At 40.4% G+C, this 22,602-nt stretch overlaps 1 protein-coding gene across 1 annotated transcript; it reads right to left on the reverse strand.

The window, feature by feature from the left end:
- Positions 1 to 2,559: 2,559 nt before the first annotated feature.
- LOC118208038 (protein FAM111A-like) lies at positions 2,560 to 22,507 on the reverse strand. The gene is made up of 7 exons (XM_035382300.1): positions 22,157 to 22,507; positions 18,183 to 18,224; positions 16,237 to 16,296; positions 14,073 to 14,132; positions 11,738 to 11,797; positions 3,884 to 4,774; positions 2,560 to 3,439 (listed from the first exon to the last, which is right to left on the reverse strand). The coding sequence occupies exons 2-7, from the start codon at positions 18,219 to 18,221 to the stop codon at positions 3,134 to 3,136; spliced, it is 1,416 nt and encodes a 471-aa protein (XP_035238191.1). The 5' UTR covers positions 18,222 to 18,224; positions 22,157 to 22,507; the 3' UTR covers positions 2,560 to 3,133.
- Between the last annotated feature and the right edge of the window lie 95 nt (positions 22,508 to 22,602).

Consider the following 22,602-nt stretch of genomic DNA (forward strand, 5'->3'; position numbering starts at 1 on the left):
GCCTTTTGCTGATTGTGTATCCTGAAACAATGTCTGTGAAGTGATTGGTACTTGCACAGACAGGATGTTAGAGGTCACGGGGAGCCAAATAACACCTTGTATGAGCGCTGTCTACGGAGCCGCCTTCAAAGAGAAGCTTTCATTTCCATTACATTACATTACATTTATTTGGCTAATTATTTGGCTTTTATCCAAAGCGACGTACAAAAAGTGCATTTCATGGTCATAGGCAACTACTAAACACAGGTTCAATAAGATACAATACGTATTTTGTACAGCTATTTCTAGCCAAGAACACAGTTTAGTTCACACTGTGTTCTTGGCTAGAAATAGCTGTACAAAATAAGTATTGTATCTTATTGAACCTGTGTTTAGTAGTTGTCTATGACCATTTCCCTGTCCCACTTAGCAGAACACTCAGCATACATCGAGCTTCTAGCTGTGTATGTTTTTCTGCTGCGTCTGTACGCAGTAAACTGTTATTCCTAGTGCTTCTGTGTCTGTAGCAGTCTTTCTGGTCTTTCTAACACCTGAGAACCAAATTAAAGCACGTAATATTACTGGATTGAGTCTGTTTTGTAGGTGTTATTATTGGTGCAATCATTTTTCATACACAACACATTTTGTAAAAAGAAAACAGCAACATATGCTTGATTAATTATTCTTTATTTTACCATGAAAAGCCGATTGAGATTGACATGTCTTTTAAAAAAAATCTGACAGACACACGGTCATAAAACAATATCAATGATATATTGTGAATAAGACAGGTTGCAGTGATATACAACAGGTAAACTAGATTGAAATCAGGTGCACTCCTCAGTTACAGTATTAAGAATGTAACATACAAAAAAATCATAATAACATTAACATGGTTAAGATGATTCTGAAGATTATTACAGTTTTTCAGCGATCAGTAATCAAAAGCCCTTTTCCCAAGTTTGAGGAATTTTAAAAGCAAGAAATTGCTGGAATGGCGTGGAATGGCTACTCACTCTGGTACACAACTCAAGGGAAGCTTTCCTTTGACAGCTTTATACATGAAGAGATATGAGTACACAGAGTTAGTAAAGTTAAACCAGACCACTCATACAGAAGACAGAGGGTCAGTGATTTGGCATTAAGAAGTTGCATGCATGTACAGTGTCACCATAATCAACAACAGGTAAAAATGTAGACGGAAACCAACCTTCTTTGGTTTCAAAAATAATACAATATTTATTTATAAACTACAAGCCCAATTGATTTAATCCAAGAGAGAGAAACAATAATAAGATCACACTTGTTAAGTCGGTTTACCTAAGGTGGCCATTTGGATCTACTGGAATATAGGAAGCTGTAAACAACATACATTCATTTTCAAAGCATTAAGAATCAAGTGTAGCTGACTTGTATGCAAGCTTGAAGCGTTCTCTGTGTTTAACACACTGTCTGATTTTAACAGTACTCAGCACTGCTCTTAGCGTTCTCTGTGTTTAACACACTGTCTGATTTTAACAGTACTCAGCACTGCTCTTAGCGTTCTCTGTGTTTAACACACTGTCTGGTTTTAACAGTACTCAGCACTGCTCTTAGCGTTCTCTGTGTTTAACACACTGTCTGATTTTAACAGTACTCAGCACTGCTCTTAGCGTTCTCTGTGTTTAACACACTGTCTGATTTTAACAGTACTCAGCACTACTCTTAGCGTTCTCTGTGTTTAACACACTGTCTGATTTTAACAGTACTCAGCACTACTCTTAGTGTTCTCTGTGTTTAACACACTGGCTGGTTTCGGAGGGTGAAAGGAAGTCAGGGAGCCCTGCACAGTTAGCCACTGCATGTCTGCTACCATTGCCAACTCCCGTTCCAGTCCATACTCACACAACCAAGCTCATTTGCATCGAACAAGAGTCAACTTCAGTAATCGCTACCTGTTTTGAGCAGGACTCACTACTACTAGATATTGCTCTCATTCAAAACCGTACTAAGTGTGAACTTGACTGTATTAAGCACTAAAATGAGAAGCGACAACCAGATTCAGCGATAGTGTGAATGGGGACTAAGAGCAGCTGGAATGGACTTAAAAGCAAATTGCAGGTTGTAAAACTTGGGCTGGTGAGGGAGCACAACAATAAAGAACCATCTGCATACAAATTAATTTTTCACTTAAGCATCACTAAGTTGATAGGATTTATATATTTGTTGTATTTATTTTCACAATATCCTAAAACTGTCTCCTCTAATAGAAGAGGTGCTATAGGGGAGGCACTAATGAGGGAGGTGCTAATGGGGGAGGCGGTATCTAGGAGGCCCTAATGGGGGAGGCCCTAATGGGGGAGGCACTAATGAGGGGAGGCACTAATGGTGGAGGCGGTATGGGGGAGGCCCTAATGGGGGAGGCACTAATGAGGGGAGGCGGTATGGGGGAGGCACTAATGAGGGGAGGCGGTATGGGGGAGGCACTAATGGGGGAGGCGGTATGGGGGAGGCACTAATGAGGGGAGGCAGTATGGGGGAGGCGCTAATGGGGGAGGCGGTATGGGGGAGGCGCTAATGGGGGAGGCGGTATGGGGGAGGCGGTATGGGGGAGGCGCTAATGGGGGAGGCGGTATGGGGGAGGCGCTAATGGGGGAGGCGGTATGGGTGAGGATCAGGCCGGCTGTAGTCAGCAATGAGGAGGGGCAGCGCTTCTTGTTTCTCTGCTACCTCAATGAAACTTTGAAGATGTCAGGCTTCCGTTCCTTCGCCATCTTCAAGAAGTGCTTCAGTATGTGCTGCAGAGGAATGGCGTACTCAATCACACTCTTGATACCAGCGCGCTCCTTATCATACCCACCTTAGCTCACATCATACTTATGCGACAGGAAACAATTTGTTAAATTAAAGGAAGAAGAGTCCAGCTACTCAATGATGGTTCCTTCCGAGGTTTCTTCCCATCTGCCACAGCGAATTATTCCTTGCCACTGTTGCTTTAGGCTTGCTCCTGTGGGGGTTGTAGCCAGGGTTGTCTTTGAAGCGTAGTTTAACAATTGTTTGTGAAATGCGCTATATAAATACATTTAGATTTTTTAATTAAGGTCACAGGCCCTTCAGGCCCACAGGCCCTAAAATTTCCCCCTTTAGCATGGGGGTGGTGCTAATGGGGGAGGTGCTATGGGGGAGGCGCTGATGTCTCCTTTGGCGCAGGACTGTCAGGATCAGGCTGGGTGTAGGGAGCAATGAGGGGGTGCAGAGCTTCTTGTTTCTCTGCTACCTCAATGAAACTTTGATGAATGTCAGGCCTCAGTTTCTTTGTCGTCTTCAAGAAGTGCTCCAGTATGTGCTGCAGAGGAATGGCGAACTCAATCACACACTTGGTATCACCGAGCTTGTAACTGTATCCACCGGTGTGCATGGCGACCAGCTGACCATCAGCATCAAAGACTGGAGAGCCTGAAGTCTCATGGTAATAATAGGTCTGACAGATATTCGCCACCAAGCTAAGGTCCCAATTCATCCACTGAATTAAGTTATTTTTTATTTGTCTAGATTCAATGACAGAGCTGAAATCTATTCTTTTCCTTTCCCATTCTGAGTATGTAATGATGCACACCCCACCCCTCTGTTTGGGTGGACGACACTGGGTCAGGAGTGGTGGGGGCAGATTGGCTGCGCTCTCATTGAGTTCCAATAAAGCATAGTCTAGCCAGCATTTCTCTTCATCCCACTCACAAACCCTGGCAATGACTTTTTTAACAGGCAGAAGCCGGCCCTCGATTAAATTCTGGATTTCAAAACGAAAGTTGACATGGATACTGTCTTTGTAATTCTTGATCAAACGTGCACTCGTCAGGATGAAACGATCAAAGAGCAGGAAGCCTGTGCTCCATAAATTAGCAGTGTAGTTTAGGAGAACACAGACGGATTTTCCCAGGTTCTTCTCTCCGTACACATCCCCGAATACCTTTGTGTTCTCCTGAAACTCTTTCCTTAGCAGCTCCAGCACTTTCTCACTCCCCTCTACCTTCTCTCGTTCCTTCATATGCTTCACTAGATCTTCAAACTGGGAGCACAAGATCTCCAGCAGCTTCTCGGGGATTTCATGGAATGATCCGGAAGTGGATTCTCCCTGTTCCTGCGCGGGTCCTGCTTCTTGTTCAGCGATTTGGGACCCAGAGTCGGGTTCTGTGGTAGGCTGTGGGGATTTATTTTCCTCTTTTCGCATGTTCAGTCTGAATGTTTTTCCGTCTTGTTCTTCAGTAACAGGTAAATGAATCTCCAACAAGTCTCTACCCTTTATATTCATTAGCTCACTGCCTCCTTGAAAAACCATTTTCGCAAAGCGCCCGTCTGTTCGCAGGGCTTTTTCTGCAGTCTCACCTACACACGCATATATGCATAGATAGGAAATATCAGTGTTGCTCATGTTGTTCAAGAAATCCTTAGTTTTGCAAAATTTTCCCCCCTTTCTGTCAACATAAAAAGTGACCAGTTTGCTCTCTTCCGTGATTATTCCTGTTTCAGGAAACTCAGAATTGTCAGAATTGTTCCCAGAACTGAATTGTATTGTCAATTCTTCATCTTTTTTAATTAGCCAGCAGGGAAAGTGTGTGGCTATGTCTGCATATTCTGGCAGTTTTCTCACAATGACAATGTCCTTTTCCTCATTGTTCCCTACAAGAGAGGTGAATATTTCACTTTTGTTGAGTGCCTCCAGCACGGTTCCAGCCTCTGTGCAGGGTATAGTGTTTACTGCAGCTTTACCATATTCACAGAAGTGGAAAGTGTGTGAGCTCTTATGCTTCTTTCTGTCCTGGGGGGAGGGGGGGAGATAAAGTTTTTAGTTGAAGTACTGTAAGTGCTATCCACATGAATCATTCTGTGTAACTACTCCAAATCGTAAATGCCTTATAGTAAACATTATAGTGTATTTTACTAAATTCTGGGGGCTGCTGTGTGGCTCAAAAAAAGTTAAGTGATGTAGCTAGTGTATGTAATTTATCCCAGATTGTGAATTTACCAACAAGAGTTCATATAAGGTGTTCAGGAATGTCCTCTTCAACTTGTATAGATCATTTTTTTGCTAATTCTGTGGATATATGTTCAAAGATTGTATCTGTACCAGTAGGCTTCAGTGATTATAACATCATTGCAGTGGCAAGGAAAACAAAGGTTCCTAAAGCTGGGCCCAAAGTGATATACAAAAGAATTTATAATACATTTTGTGAAAATGCATTTGTTGAAGACATGAATAAGATACAGTGGGATACTGTGGTTAAATTAACTCATACTGCTGCCTTACAATTATTTATGAAACTGTTTTTATCTACTTATGACAAACATGCTCCTATCAGAAAACTAACTGTCAGAACCACTAAAGCCCTTTGGCTTGATTTGGAGTTGAGAAGCTGTATGACAGAGAGGGACCAACTGAAAAAAGCTGCTATCATATCTGGTAGCTCAGCTGATTGGCAGGCTTACCGTTCACTGAGAAACAAAGTCACAAAAATGAATAAACTAAAGAAAAATCAATATTATCAATCCAAGATTGAGGAGGTTATAAGGGTAACAGCAAAAAGTTATGGAGAACCCTTAATGAAGTAATGGGTAAAGGTAAAATGAATAAAACTCTCTTATTTATTAAATCTGGTGGTGGATTTATTACCAAACCTCAAGATATAGCTAATTATTCTCATAATTATTTTATAGGTAAAGTGGATACAATAAGAAATCAAATGTTGCCAGTGAATGGTAAGCTGTCTGAGTCACTAATTAAACAACATATTATGTATGACAAAAAATGTGAATTTGACTTTACCAATATAAATACAGAAGAAATGGAAAAGCTTCTCTTGTCATTGCAGTGTGATAAACCTTGTGGCTATGACAATTTGGATGGTAAATTACTACAGCTGTCAGTGTGAGGGCGGGGAAGGGTGAAGACCAGACGCGACCAAACAGGGGATCTATAAGTTACCAAAGGGCACTCCAGTAACCACTGAGTCTCGTGAGAGACGAAATAAGGGGGTGCTATACTCCTAGGGGACGTATCCCAAATAATGAATAATAAACCCCTAAACGGGTAACTGAGGAAGAAGGAGTATATAAGGAAAATAAAGGAATAGGGAAAAGAGAAATGAAAAATAAACAACTTCGAACCGAAGCTGAGAAAAAGAAAATGTCTTTTCAAAAACAAAACGGAAGAAGTTCTGAGGCCAACTAAAACCAGGGGGGAAAACTGGTTAGTAAAGGGCAGAAAGGTTTGTGCCCCAACGGTGACACAATAACCCCTTAAAACCGCCGGCCTCAGAATCTGGACCTATACCGTCCTAATACCTTTTTCCAAAAAACAAACAAACTGAAGTCAGAATTCTTTTTTAAATCTCTTTGTTCTTAAATTCCTTATACCTTGCTCAGGAATACGACAGGGAACTGGCTAGAGCAAAACACGTTACACTCAAACACCGTTCCACTGCCTACTGACGCTTTAAATACCCAGCCACAGGTGTGGCTGGTAATCAGCGGAAGGTGTGAGCAACCCCCAGGTGAAACAGATCAGAGGTAACCCTGCAGGAATGCATGGAATGTTCAAGCAGGAACAATCCTCCCACAGGAACCAAAAATAACGATTAGCTGAGTGGCTAATCTGCAAGCTCGAACTAATCGTCCCCACGCACCAAAATAACGATTAGCCGAGTGGCTAATCGGAATGCTAACCACTGAGCCGGTGCAGGCACAGAAAAATGATCTACCTGCACAGAAACCGTGACAGTCAGCTAGGATTGTGGCAAAGCCACTGTGTCATATTTTTAATTTATGTATGAATGAAGGTGTTTATCCATAAATGTGGAAAATAGCAAAGGTTACTCCTCCACCAAAAAATAGCAAGGAGTCATTTACTGGACCAAATAGTCGGCCTATTAGTATTTTGCCTGCTTTAAGCAAACTTATGGAGGGTATTGTATTTAAACAGATTCAGCATTACTTCTCGGAAAACAGTATCAACTCTGAATTCCAACATGCATATAAGGTGGGTTACTCAACATGTACAGCTTTAACACAATTAACAGATGATTGGTTAAAACAAACTGACAGAAAGTTAATGGTGGGTACTGTACTTCAGTGCAGCTTTTGATCTTATAGACCATGAGCTACTACTCATCAAAGTATTTGCATATGGATTCAAAACTTCAGCTATCAATTGGATGTAAAATTATTTATCTAACATACAACAGTGTGTTTAGTTTAATGGTACCCTGTCAAATATTAAATCACTACAATGTGGAGTTCCCCAGGGCTGCTGTCTAGGACCTCTTCTATATTCCATATTTACAAATGATCTGCCATGTGTATTTAAAAAATGCATGCATGGCTATCTATGCTGATGATACTACAATGTATGTATCTGCAGAAGATACCAAGGAGCTTAATAAAATGCTTCAAGAAGAGTTGATGCTGGTATCTAAATGGGTTTATGAAAATAGGCTAAAGATGAACATCTCAAAAACCAAGAGTCTGATGCTCGGCTACAGGCATGCTCTAAGGACAGATTAAGAGCTGTGCATCTTTTTGCAAGGGGTAGCTATTGAGCAGGTTAAAGAGGCCAAATTGTTGGGTGTCACGCTTGAGGGAACACTGTCATGGACAACTCACATTAATAATATGGTTGCCAAAATGAGTAGAGGCATTTCCATCATTAGAAGGTGCACTTACTTTTTAACAGAGATAATGATTAAGCAAGTAATACAATCTTTAGTCTTATCGCACCTCGATTACTGTCCAGCAATCTGGTCTAGTGCTTCAAAACAAGAGATTAATAAGATCCAGCTCACTCAAAACAGAGCTGCCTGCCTTGCTCTTCACTGCTCAGTGTGGAAGGGATGCATGCCAGGCTGTTATGGATGAGGGTGGATGAGAGACTGGCATGTAGCCTGGTCAAGTATAAACATTTGTGCCTTAAGAAAACCTATATATTTATATTCACAGCTAACACACACCAATGATAGACATTATTATGACACCAGACATGCCTTTATGGGATGCTTCACATTACCTTTACCTAAAACCAATGCTTTAAAGAAAACTGTAATGTATAGGGCTACGTCAACCTGTAACAAACTACCATGACATTTAACCCAGATTATCATTATCAGATTATCATTTGACAGACGCTCTTATCCAGAGGGATGTACAACAAAGTATATAACCATAACCAGGAACAAGTGTGTTGAAAACCCTAGAGAGAAGTACCGTTCCAAGTGCAGGGAACAACCGCATAGTTTAACTTGGAGCCTGTAGGTTAATCTGATTTACACTAACACAAACAAGAACAGCAACAACGCAGTCTATGCAAAAAATACAAGCAGTAGTTAAGACGAGTGCATTAACTAAGTAAACTAAGAAACAGCTACCTAGTTACAACCCTAAGCTTACAGTCAATTTAGAGATTACAGGGAAGTAGGGAGGGATGGGGAGAGGTGCAGCCTGAAGAGGTGAGTCTTCAGTCGTCGCTTGAAGTGGGTCAGGGTCTCAGCTGTTCTGACCTCCACAAGAAGGTCATTCGACCATCATGGGGCCAGAACAGACAGGAGACGTGATCGGGAAGCGCAAGTGCGAAGAGGGGGAGGTGCCAAGCATCCTGAGGTATAACTAATGGGGATCCTAAATAAATAAATGGTGTTAAGGCGCTGTAGCGCATGGATAATCCCCATGGTCCAGTTTTAAATGCCGTCTGTTCCTGGCAGCCCCACAGGGTGATACATAACTGACCAGGGACGGAGAGGTATTAGTTGGCCTGGATGACGGTGTATCATCAGACACCAGTGACCCCTGCTGGTCAATCAGGTGAAGTCCTGGAAGTCAGCCTGTACTGTGCGTGTTCAGTGCAAATATGAAATAGAATGATCATATGAAAATCAGATTGTGGAAATATGTATTAAAATATGTACATTTTAATAAACATTTCCCCAAAACTTCTGGACCTGAACAACCATTGGTTTAGAAACTGCTACAAATATTTTAAATTATGATCATAAAAAAATGACTGATGAGGCTTTCTTTGATTGTTAAATCACCTTGGTTTTCTACATTGAAATCAAGGGGCAGCAAGCTCTTGCCTTCAAGCATGAGCATCCTGCTAATATATGATGACAAAACATTAAGCCTATGAGTTAATGGACACATTACTTCACTCTAGTGTTTCTTTTGCACCTCTACATCATGAACCTATGCACTTGTTGTACGTCGCTCTGGATAAGAGCGTCTGCTAAATGCCTATAATGTAATTACTAACCACTTCAAACCACTTCTATCAAATAATTTAACCCACTTTAATATCAATGTAAAGAGTGCAGCATCATGTTAGGTACAATGTCTGTAGTATACAGGTTATCTATTTTCATCTAAATATTTGGCGAGAGATATAACTGAATATTGTTTAGCAATTATTTTTTTAGAAACTACCAAAATCACTAAATGTGAAAATAAAAACTCTACACATGTGGCCAGCCCTTTGACCTTTGTTTAGGACGCAGTCATATTGAGAAGTTTACTCACCTCTCCACTTCCTACACTCGTCTCCTCTCGTTCTTTAAATGTTCACAATATATTCAGCTCTATACATAGTGCACATACTGTGCAATTTAATAATCATCTCAACCTTCATTAAAATATCACATAAATAATTAATGTCAGTTTTACATTTGTGGGCTATTAATCTACAGTCGTTTAATTGATAATAGATATCCTTTATCAAATGAAAAAAAATCCCTTGCATCCTTATCTCTCTTGGACAAACCAGAGATCATGTTACCTATATTGAGCAAAACAAATGTATGTAAATAACTAAGTTCTGTTTGACTCTCCATTGCATTTGGGCTTATGTTCTGGGAAGTAAACATCAGTAAGTAACTTAATGTTAGCCAGTGAATCTGTTACAGTATCAGAGACAGGAGACTGTAGTGTAAGAGTAAGAGTCAGAGACAATTGTGGGGAGAAGGTAACCAGCTAGCTAAGCGGCCATCCTAACTTACTCAACATTCAACATGTTTCCAAAATGTTTTCACTACCTAAAAGTTTGCTAGCAAATTGTAGCCTTCCTCCTTGCACAATGCATTACTTCCGACAATATATGAACACTGTCATTAAAGGAACAAGTTGTTTACATGTTGTTACTGGCTGAAGTAAATATTGTCCAGTTGGCAGAGGACCCGTCGATATGGGAGGGGGGTGGGGGGCCAGGGGGTGTGCCTTATAGGACCAGGCCCACCCACTCAGAATGCTGTGCCCTCCAGAAATAAATAAGATCATTTACATATAAATTCAATTATTGTATCTTTCTGATAAAAGAAGTACATTTAAAAAATAAAAGTAATTTACTAATCTAGTCTATGTTCCTTATAAATCAAGACATTAAAATAGAGAAATATGGATTGTCTTTGATTGACAGGGGGGTTCTGTGATGCAAGCACTACTATGATTGGCTGGATAGCCATTCCAGTTAATGCCATTGAATAATAAATCTAGACATAGACACATTCTAATAATTAATAGGTTGTATGCTACCTAATTGTCAGTGCTGCACGAATCAAATACAACATCAGATTATCAAAAATATGCAAATAACTTGTGCCACCCATTACAGTTCATCTGCCCCCCCTAAGACTGAGCGCTGGCATCGTGTCTGGTGGGGGCACTTACAGGACTGGAGCATTTCTGATGATGTAATAGGCAGGAAAATTAAGAAAGCAAAGAAGCAAAAGAAGAAGACTCAGAAGCCTTCTCTGCTCTACCTATAGTGCAGTCTTCTACAGTTTCCTGAGCGAGAACCAAGAGGAAAAGCGGAAAAAGCAAGAACATGAAGAAACATAAGAAGAAGAGTTAGAAGATACAGAAGAACTGGGCAGCTGTACTTAAATTCTGTGTGTTTAAAGGTCAGGGGGGACAGATTTTAGTGTCTGAGAGTGAGAGTGTGGTCATTCTGTCTGTGAGTGCAGAACAGGGCGCTGAACAGGGTACACCCAGCCAGTCTCTAATTTGGTGGGTGGCATATCTGAACAGGGTACACCCTGCCAGCCCCTGACTTGGTGGGTGGCATATCTGAAAAGGGTACACCCTGTTAGTCTCTAACTTGGTGGGTGACATACCTGAACAGGGTACAGCCTGCCAGCCTCTAACTTGGTGGGTGGCATATCTGAACAGGATCCACCCTCTTAGTTTCTAACCTAATGGGTGGCATATCTGAAAAGGGTACACCCTGTCAGTCTGTAACTTGGTGGGTGGCATATCTGAACAGGGTACACCCAGCCAGTCTCTAATTTGGTGGGTGGCATATCTGAACAGGGTACACCCTGCCAGTCTCTAACTTGGTGGGTGGCATATCTGAACAGGGTACACCCTGCCAGTCTCTAACTTGGCAGGTGGCATATCTGAACAGGGTACACCCTGCCAGTCTCTAACTTGGCAGGTGGCATATCTGAACAGGGTACACCCTGCCCATAAGTATGTGTGAGTGAATGGTGAGTGTGCCCTGCGATAGACTGGTGGCCTATCCAGGGAATATTCCTGCCTCTCGCCCAATGCACGCTGGGATACGCTCGGCACCCCCCCCCCCCCCCCCCCCCCGACCCTGCTCAGTATAAGCGGGTATAGATAATGAATGGATGGACAACAACTTATCAATATCAGCTCATTTTTGTATTCCTATTGTAGCTTATTGAAATGACAAATTAAATTTCCACAGCACCTCTGCTCTAAAAATGTCAAATCTTAATCTTACCTTTGCACTCTTTTCCTTTGTCTCCTCTCTGTCTCCACCTGTGGCCAGGTCTTCAGCCTGCTAATAAATGATGAAAAAACATTAAGCCTATGAGTTAATGGACACCGTGTGCAAATATAAACTAACCACTTATTATGATATATCACAGAAATGACCAGTGACGGTCTATCAAATAATTTAACCCACTTTAATATCAATGTAAATAGTGCAGCATCATGTTAGGTACAATGTCTGTAGTTTACAGGTTATCTATTTTCATCTAAATATTTGGCGAGAGATATAACTGCATATTGTTTAGCAATTATTTTTTTAGAAACTACCAAAATCACTAAATGTGAAAATAAAAACTCTACACATGTGGCCAGCCCTTTGTCCTTTGTTTAGGACGCAGTCATATTGAGAAGTTTACTCACCTCTCCACTTCCTACACTCGTCTCCTCTCGTTCTTTAAATGTTCAGTCTACAGTTAAAGGTAAATCTGCAGTCGTTTAATTGATAATAGATATCCTTTATCAAATGAAAAAAAATCCCTTGCGTCCTGATCCCTCTTGGACAAACCAGAGATCATGTTACCTATATTGAGCAAAACAAATGTATGTAAATAACTAAGTTCTGTTTGACTCTCCATTGCATTCGGCCTTAAGTAACTTAATGTTAGCCAGTGAATCTGTTACAGTATCAGAGACAGGAGACTGTAGTGTAAGAGTAAGAGTCAGAGACAATTGTGGGGAGAAGGTAACCAGCTAGCTAAGCGGCCATCCTAACTTACTCAACATTCAACATGTTTCCAGAATGTTTTCACTACCTAAAAGTTTGCTAGCAAATTGTAGCCTTCCTCCTTGCACAATGCATTACTTCCGACAATATATGAACACTGTCATTAAAGGAACAAGTTGTTTACATGTTGTTACTGGCTGAAGTAAATATTGTCCAGTTGGCAGAGGACCCGTCGATATGGGAGGGGGGTGGGGGGCCGGGGGGTGTGCCTTATAGGGCCAGGCCCACCCACTCAGAATGCTGTGCCCTCCAGAAATAAATAAGATCATTTACATATAAATTCAATTATTGTATCTTTCTGAAAGAAAAGTACATTTAAAAAATAAAAGTAATTTACAAACCTAGTCTATGTTCCTTATAAATAAAGACATTAAAATAGAGAAATATGGAGTGTCTTTGATTGACAGGGGGGTTCTGTGATGCAAGCACTACTATGATTGGCTGGATAGCCATTCCAGTTAATGCCATTGAATAATAAATCTAGACATAGACACATTCTAATAATTATTAGGCTGAATGCTACCTAATTGTCATTGCTGCACGAATCAAACATGAATCAAATACAATATCAGATCATCAAAAATAAGCAAATAACTTGTGCCACCCATTACACTTCATCTGTCCCCCCCCCCCCAAGACTGAGCGCTGGCATCGTGTCTGGTTGGGGCACTTACAGGACTGGAGCATTTCTGATGAAGTAATAGGCAGGAAAATTAAGAAAGCAAAGAAGCAAAAGAAGAAGACTCAGAAGACTTCTCTGCTCTACTTATAGTGCAGTTTTCTAGTTTCCTGAGCGAGAACCAAGAGGAAAAGGGGAAAAAGCAAGAACATGAAGAAACACAAGAAGAAGAGTTAGAAGATACAGAAGAACTGGGCAGCTGTACTTAAATTCTGTGTGTTTAAAGGTCAGGGGGGACAGATATTAGTGTCTGAGAGTGAGAGTGTGGTCATTCTGTCTGTGAGTGCAGAACAGGGCGCTGAACAGGATACACCCAGCCAGTCTCTAATTTGGTGGGTGGCATATCTGAACAGGGTACACCCTGCCAGCCCCTAACTTGGTGGGTGGCATATCTGAACAGGGTACACCCTGCCAGCCCCTAACTTGGTGGGTGGCATATCTGAACAGGGTACACCCTGCCAGTCTCTAATTTGGTGGGTGGCATATCTGAACAGGGTACACCCTGCCAGTCTCTAACTTGGTGGGTGGCATATCTGAACAGGGTACACCCTGCCAGTCTCTAACTTGGCAGGTGGCATATCTGAACAGGGTACACCCTGCCCATAAGTATATGTGAGTGAATGGTTTGTGTGCCCTGCGATAGACTGGTGGCCTATCCAGGGTGTATTCCTGCCTCTCGCCCAATGCACGCTGGGATAGGCTCGGCACCCCACCCCCACCCCCCCGACCCTGCTCAGTATAAGCGGGTATAGATAATGAATGGATGGACAACAAATTATCAATATCAGCTCATTTTTGTATTCCTATTGTAGCTTATTGAAATGACAAATTAAATTTCCACAGCATCTCTGCTCTAAAAATGTCAAATCTTAATCTTACCTTTGCACTCTTTTCCTCTGTCTCCTCTCTGTCTCCACCTGTGGCCAGGTCTTCAGCCTGCTAATAAATGATGAAAAAACATTAAGCCTATGAGTTAATGGACACCCTGTGCAAATATAAACTAACCACTTATTATGATATATCACAGAAATGACCAGTGATGGTCTATCAAATAATTTAACCCACTTTAATATCAATGTAAATAGTGCAGCATCATGTTAGGTACAATGTCTGTAGTTTACAGGTTATCTATTTTCATCTAAATATTTGGCGAGAGATATAACTGCATATTGTTTAGCAATTATTTTTTTAGAAACTACCAAAATCACTAAATGTGAAAATAAAAACTCTACACATGTGGCCAGCCCTTTGACCTTTGTTTAGGACGCAGTCATATTGAGAAGTTTACTCACCTCTCCACTTCCTACACTCGTCTCCTCTCGTTCTTTAAATGTTCAGTCTACAGTTAAAGGTAAATCTACAGTCGTTTAATTGATAATAGATATCCTTTATCAAATGAAAAAAAATCCCTTGCATCCTTATCTCTCTTGGACAAACCAGAGATCATGTTACCTATATTGAGCAAAACAAATGTATGTAAATAACTAAGTTCTGTTTGACTCTCCATTGCATTTGGGCTTATGTTCTGGGAAGTAAACATCAGTAAGTAACTTAATGTTAGCCAGTGAATCTGTTACAGTATCAGAGACAGGAGACTGTAGTGTAAGAGTAAGAGTCAGAGACAATTGTGGGGAGAAGGTAACCAGCTAGCTAAGCGGCCATCCTAACTTACTCAACATTCAACATGTTTCCAAAATGTTTTCACTACCTAAAAGTTTGCTAGCAAATTGTAGCCTTCCTCCTTGCACAATGCATTACTTCCGACAATATATGAACACTGTCATTAAAGGAACAAGTTGTTTACATGTTGTTACTGGCTGAAGTAAATATTGTCCAGTTGGCAGAGGACCCGTCGATATGGGAGGGGGGTGGGGGGCCAGGGGGTGTGCCTTATAGGACCAGGCCCACCCACTCAGAATGCTGTGCCCTCCAGAAATAAATAAGATCATTTACATATAAATTCAATTATTGTATCTTTCTGATAAAAGAAGTACATTTAAAAAATAAAAGTAATTTACTAATCTAGTCTATGTTCCTTATAAATCAAGACATTAAAATAGAGAAATATGGATTGTCTTTGATTGACAGGGGGGTTCTGTGATGCAAGCACTACTATGATTGGCTGGATAGCCATTCCAGTTAATGCCATTGAATAATAAATCTAGACATAGACACATTCTAATAATTAATAGGTTGTATGCTACCTAATTGTCAGTGCTGCACGAATCAAATACAACATCAGATTATCAAAAATATGCAAATAACTTGTGCCACCCATTACAGTTCATCTGCCCCCCCTAAGACTGAGCACTGGCATCGTGTCTGGTGGGGGCACTTACAGGACTGGAGCATTTCTGATGATGTAATAGGCAGGAAAATTAAGAAAGCAAAGAAGCAAAAGAAGAAGACTCAGAAGCCTTCTCTGCTCTACCTATAGTGCAGTCTTCTACAGTTTCCTGAGCGAGAACCAAGAGGAAAAGGGGGAAAAGCAAGAACACGAAGAAACACAAGAAGAAGAGTTAGAAGATACAGAAGAAATGGGCAGCTGTACTTAAATTCTGTGTGTTTGAAGGTCAGGGGGGACAGATTTTAGTGTCTGAGAGTGAGAGTGTGGTCATTGTGTCTGTGAGTGCAGAACAGGGTGCTGAACAGGGTACACCCAGCCAGTCTCTAATTTGGTGGGTGGCATATCTGAACAGGGTACACCCTGCCAGTCTCTAACTTGGCAGGTGGCATATCTGAACAGGGTAAACCCTGCCCATAAGTATGTGTGAGTGAATGGTGAGTGTGCCCTGCGATAGACTGGCGGCCTATCCAGGGTGTATTCCTGCCTCTCGCCCAATGCACGCTGGGATAGGCTCGGCACCCCACCCCCACTCCCACCCCCCCGACCCTGCTCAATATAAGCGGGTATAGATAATGAATGGATGGACAACAACTTATCAATATCAGCTCATTTTTGTATTCCTATTGTAGCTTATTGAAATGACAAATTAAATTTCCACAGCATCTCTGCTCTAAAAATGTCAAATCTTAATCTTACCTTTGCACTCTTTTCCTCTGTCTCCTCTCTGTCTCCACCTGTGGCCAGGTTTTCAGCCTGCTAATAAATGATGAAAAAACATTAAGCCTATGAGTTAATGGACACCCTGTGCAAATATAAACTAGCCACTTATTATGGTATATCACAGAAATGACCAGTGGCGGTCTATCAAATAATTTAACCCACTTTAATATCAATGTAAATAGTGCAGCATCATGTTAGGTACAATGTCTGTAGTTTACAGGTTATCTATTTTCATCTAAATATTTGGCGAGAGATATAACTGCATATTGTTTAGCAATTATTTTTTTAGAAACTACCAAAATCACTAAATGTGAAAATAAAAACTCTACACATGTGGCCAGCCCTTTGACCTTTGTTTAGGATGCAGTCATATTGAGAAGTTTACTCACCTCTCCACTTCCTACACTCGTCTCCTCTCGTTCTTTAAATGTTCACAAAGTATTCAGCTCTATACATAGTGCACATACTGTGCAATTTATTAATCATCTCAACCTTTATTAAAATATCACAGAAATAATTAATGTCAGTTTTACATTTGTGGGCTATTAATCTACAGTCGTTTAATTGATAATAGATATCCTTTATCAAATGAAAAAAAATCCCTTGCATCCTTATCCCTCTTGGACAAACCAGAGATCATGTTACCTATATTGAGCAAAACAAATGTATGTAAATAACTAAGTTCTGTTTGACTCTCCATTGCATTTGGGCTTATGTTCTGGGAAGTAAACATCAGTAAGTAACTTAATGTTAGCCAGTGAATCTGTTACAGTATCAGAGACAGGAGACTGTAGTGTAAGAGTAAGAGTCAGAGACAATTGTGGGGAGAAGGTAACCAGCTAGCTAAGCGGCCATCCTAACTTACTCAACATTCAACATGTTTCCAAAATGTTTTCACTACCTAAAAGTTTGCTAGCAAATTGTAGCCTTCCTCCTTGCACAATGCATTACTTCCGACAATATATGAACACTGTCATTAAAGGAACAAGTTGTTTACATGTTGTTACTGGCTGAAGTAAATATTGTTCAGTTGGCAGAGGACCCGTCGATATGGGAGGGGGGTGGGGGGCCAGGGGGTGTGCCTTATAGGACCAGGCCCACCCACTCAGAATGCTGTGCCCTCCAGAAATAAATAAGATCATTTACATATAAATTCAATTATTGTATCTTTCTGATAAAAGAAGTACATTTAAAAAATAAAAGTAATTTACTAATCTAGTCTATGTTCCTTATAAATCAAGACATTAAAATAGAGAAATATGGAGTGTCTTTGATTGACAGGGGGGTTCTGTGATGCAAGCACTACTATGATTGGCTGGATAGCCATTCCAGTTAATGCCATTGAATAATAAATCTAGACATAGACACATTCTAATAATTATTAGGTTGTATGCTACCTAATTGTCAGTGCTGCACGAATCAAATACAACATCAGATTATCAAAAATATGCAAATAACTTGTGCCACCCATTACAGTTCATCTGCCCCCCCTAAGACTGAGCACTGGCATCGTGTCTGGTGGGGGCACTTACAGGACTGGAGCATTTCTGATGATGTAATAGGCAGGAAAATTAAGAAAGCAAAGAAGCAAAAGAAGAAGACTCAGAAGCCTTCTCTGCTCTACCTATAGTGCAGTTTTCTACAGTTTCCTGAGCGAGAACCAAGAGGAAAAGCGGAAAAAGCAAGAACATGAAGAAACATAAGAAGAAGAGTTAGAAGATACAGAAGAACTGGGCAGCTGTACTTAAATTCTGTGTGTTTATAGGTCAGGGGGGGACAGATTTTAGTGTCTGAGAGTGAGAGTGTGGTCATTGTGTCTGTGAGTGCAGAACAGGGTACACCCTGCCAGTCTGTAACTTGGCAGGTGGCATACTTGACCCGCTACCCCAGTATAAATAAACGGAACATACAGAAAAACTGACCTGGCTTTCATCATTTTCCTTTTTCACTTCGGATGCCATTGCCTGTGAAGGAAAGGAATGTTCACGTTAGGAAGGGCCATTCGCGGCTCATAGAAATGCACTTGATATGAGCTTGTGTGTGTGTGTTTTTGAGGGATTGGGAGCTGCTAGCTGTCAAGCTGTCAGCTTCAGTTCGGACGTCATCTGAGAGCGGAACATTTATGACCCCTCTCTCTCTCTCTCTCTCTTCGGTCTGTTTCATCCCTTTTTCACTCACAGGGAAAATGAGGGAAAAGCCATTGACTTTGGCACAGCTGTGGTCCTCATGCTGACAAATCCCAATAACAATCGCAAAGCTAGAATCAAAACTAGATACTGAAAGCTCTCTTATACCCGCAGTAAGGAAGTAACTGAAGACACCTGACTAATTAGGTTTGTCCCAAACATTATGATGCCCTGAAATGGGGGGACTGAGTATAATAAGCACTGTATTTTCTATAAGGTGAAACCAAAATGTATGAAAAGACCCTTCAATAAAGGCTGAGACTCTGTACTTTAACCAGGGTTCGAATTACGGGCGGAATTGGGGGGGTCTGACCCACCCTAATTAAGACTTGGACCCCCCCAAAAGAGGTGAAACAACATGTTGGGGGTGTCAAAACATTTATATATCCTTCTTACCTGTAATCGTAAATATTACAATATATTTCCCATCAGTGGCATCACCGCCCGTAATTTGAACCCTGACTTTAACCACATTTGAATTATGTGATTGCAAATCCAAAATTGTGGAATACAGAGCTAAATCGAGAAAATGTGTCTTTGTCCCAAACATTATGGCACTCACTGTAACAAGGTGGGCCAGAATGAGGGGTGTCTCGTGTATGGTTATTGAGACGGGAATGGGGAAGAGGTCGCTGTTGTCCTGTATTTCGAACAGTAAATTGATTGTCAAGAGGTTCATCAAAAATACTCTCAATTCGGCGCGGTGGTTCAGCCAAGATACTGTAAATGGGACGGCCAGCCCCGGATAATATTAAATGCAACAGTGATTGACCGTTGAATCGTGACTGTTGAAAAACGAGAATCTGATATTAAACATAATATTACATAAAATGAACTTGTTCTAGATTTAAAAGTTTGTGGTGTTACGTTCTGATTTCCGTTTTCTCAAGGGAGAATGGTCCAGCGGCTACGGAGCACTACAGTAGAAAAATATTAATGTAGAGAAATATTAATCTAGATATCTGAGGACATGCGTTACTAGCCTAAACTGTACGTAACCACTTCCTTATCAAACCGTCTCTGACTGTGCCCGCGTATAAGGCTATACTAGCGGCCGTCGACGTCAACCGTAGCAGTTAAGCTGCCAGGGCAGTTGTCCACAAAGTTTTATCCACAGCAGTTCGGCTTGTAGAATGGAATAAATATAACACACCCCACATTCCATCCAGACATTCAGAATAATGTTTCTTCCGCTGTCAACAACAATGTTGCAGACTGGTCTGTGTCGGAGCCATAGACTATTACTTTTTCATTTTTGCATGGTTGTTTTTGTTTCCTGTACACATACAAAACGTATGCAAAATGCAATATGGAAACGTTTGAAATCTGAATTTACTTTAGAAACGGAATAAACACGCTATATTTTGGTTATTTCGGAGTAAAAACAAAATTCAAATTATCCCGAACGTATACACAGATCATAGGCTACAGCAAGTTCCGATCTAAGAATATTCAGAGACGAGAGATTGTAGAGATTTTATTAATTTTGCCAGTGAAGAGACAGGAGGCTGTCATGTAAGCGATAGTCAGAGACGATTTTGGGGACATAGTAACCCGCTAGCCAGGGGCGTAGGAGTGAGATTGATAGGTTTACATTTGCTCCCCAGCCCTGCCCCCACAATAAATAAAATGTGGAAAAGTTCATTGGTCCCACCAGAGCCAGCTATGTTATTAAAGATGCAGAAACATGCAGCCTCACCCTTTCTCACCTGCAAGAGCTGGCTCTGTGGTTCCTTTATTGTTCTGTATGTAGCCTATGTGAGATACCTCCTACCGACTAATAGTAGGGCGGTCAAACCTGTTTTGCGATCTTTCAGAAAACATATTTTGACAGTTTATTCTTCATGCATAATGTCATAAATGCAACAGTATAGTCAAATAACATATATATCGCTGATTTGCCAGAATATAAATGTTTCCTATAATACGATTTTAAAAATTAGCCGCTAATTCGCTCCGCATGTAATCACTGTCGTTGGAGGGAAACGCATCATCACCTATGCGACTTTGAATAGGCCTATAGAGTTTGCTTCTGTTTTTATTCAACATGAACCAATATTATTTGATATTCGTACAGTAAAACGAATATACTGCACGCATTTACTGGTATGTATTGTTATGGGATGCGTCATTTAATGAAAAGTGTGCTCTCAAAACGCAACACGTGCTAAAATGTCTCAGTTTCAAGCAGCGGCCCCGATGGCTTCAAAATTCCATTGCAGCTGGGGACTGGGATCGACCAGGCTCATGTCCCCATTTTCACCCTAATAATAAAAAAAAACACCCATTCGAAAAAGAAAAATTACCCTACGGTCTCGTTGAAAAAATATGTGTACAAATATTTCTGGTCAAACGAGTTTTCCCGGTGACATAGCCACCAGAAAACATGTTCACTGGCAACAAAATACCATTCGAGTTGATTCGGATTCCTGAGGGTGCCACACCCTCAGGAATGTGTGGCACCCTCAGGAATCCGAAAACAGAGTCAAGTTCGCTGGTAAACAGAGTCAAGTTCGCACTAAAATTCCTGATTTCTAAAGTAAAAAAATAGCATCACGGAACTATCAGTGAACTTCTGAAACGATTTAATTGCTCTATCTACTCCGATTTAGTATATTACCTCGTTAAATGACCTGTTAAATTGATCCCAGAGGCCAGTTTTGTTTTATGTTTCTACGTGGAACTCCCATTGTGATTATATTGCAGACAGAACGTTCGACCTCTATGGCAAGCCCTCTTAACATTTAATGCCCTCTCCGGCGGATTCATATTACAGATATCTGTAATTCATTTATGACTAGTCAATACGCTAATTTAAGATATCTCTAATTACATTTTGACTAGTAAGATTTCGCCATTAAGTTCAATAGAACTCCAATTAAAGATATCTACAATTCAGTTTCGACTATCTAAAACGTGAATTTCAGATATCTCCATTTAAATTATGAGTAGTCGCAACTCAGATTCGAGATATCTTCACTTTAGTTCTGACTCGTCATTATTCAAATTAAAGGTATTTTTAATTCCTTGTTATTGAAGACATCTAAATGATCTTTTTTGATATCTGAAATAAAGATATTACTAGTCAAAATACAAATAGATATCTTGAACTGGAGTTATGACTAGTCAAAACTAAAGCGGAGATATCTCGAATTTGAATTATGACTAGTCAAAAGTCCTTTTAAGATATCTAAAAATAAGTTATGGATATCTTGAAACAAGAGGCACTTCATTAAAAAAGATACGAAGTTATACGATCAGCTGGAAAATTTAAAGCTAAAAGTGAACGTTAACTGACCTTCGTTTTCACTTTGATAGTCTTGCTGTCTAGAGAAGAACTTCGCCAAGAAACAGTAAATGAGTGAAAATGCGTATTAAAACTGTAGACAACACATTTCCAACTATTCGACAAATTATTACTGTACAGAACAAAAAAAAAACAATCTTATTTACGTTTCCTGGGAACGTTGTTGAGGGTTTTTTGATCTGAAGAAGGTGTAGCCTAATTGGTTGTCTATACATGTTTTTTTAAGCTCAAGAAATAAATGGAGAGTTACATTATAAAAAAAAACAAGGATGATTCCACTGAATTCAAAGCGATTTCCAAAATCCAGTGAAAGTATGTCAACAAAAATATTAAGGCCAGCGCACTTATATATTTTCTTTTCAACAAAAAACTGAGCAAGATAAAGTACAAGCAGCCTACTCACCTGGCCGCTGTCAGTAACCCCACAGCAAGCAGAATATTTGTCAGGTTGGCCCGTCAGGAAATGCAGCCTTCTCTTCTCTACTTAGTGTATATATGTCTACAGTTTTAATTACCAGCAACGTCATGTAATGTAGTCAGACCTGATCGAGAAGGAAGAGGAAATGGGGAAAAATGCTAAAGGAAACGCCAATAACCTCTCGACCAGCGATGTATATGATTGGAGGTGTGTTCATTAGGAATGGCATCATATCCATGCCATTATAAAGCAGACGTGTATACTTTCAGAAAATGTTCACCACCATGGATAATATTATTATTCTGTGTAGCAATGCCAAATTAAACATAAATATAAATAATATTTAACCCTCCTGTTATGTTGCGGGTCAAATGGACCCTTTTTAAAGTTTGAAAATCTAGGAAAAATACTTAAAAGTATTTTTTCAGTAT

The sequence above is a fragment of the Anguilla anguilla genome, chromosome 11 (assembly GCF_013347855.1).
Source record: "Anguilla anguilla isolate fAngAng1 chromosome 11, fAngAng1.pri, whole genome shotgun sequence".
In the NCBI taxonomy this organism is placed as follows: Eukaryota; Metazoa; Chordata; class Actinopteri; order Anguilliformes; family Anguillidae; genus Anguilla; species Anguilla anguilla.

What these genes read in the sequence shown, in the direction of transcription:
- LOC118208038 (XM_035382300.1), bottom strand. Translation starts at nt 18,221, where the DNA reads ATGGCATCCGAAGTGAAAAAGGAAAATGATGAAAGCCAG. An exon ending in CAGAGGAAAAGAGTGCAAAG is followed by an intron (nt 14,133 to 16,236) that starts GTAAGATTAAGA and finishes ATCATTTATTAG; the next exon opens with CAGGCTGAAGACCTGGCCAC. An exon ending in CAAAGGAAAAGAGTGCAAAG is followed by an intron (nt 4,775 to 11,737) that starts GTAAGATTAAGA and finishes CCCTCCCCCCAG; the next exon opens with GACAGAAAGAAGCATAAGAG.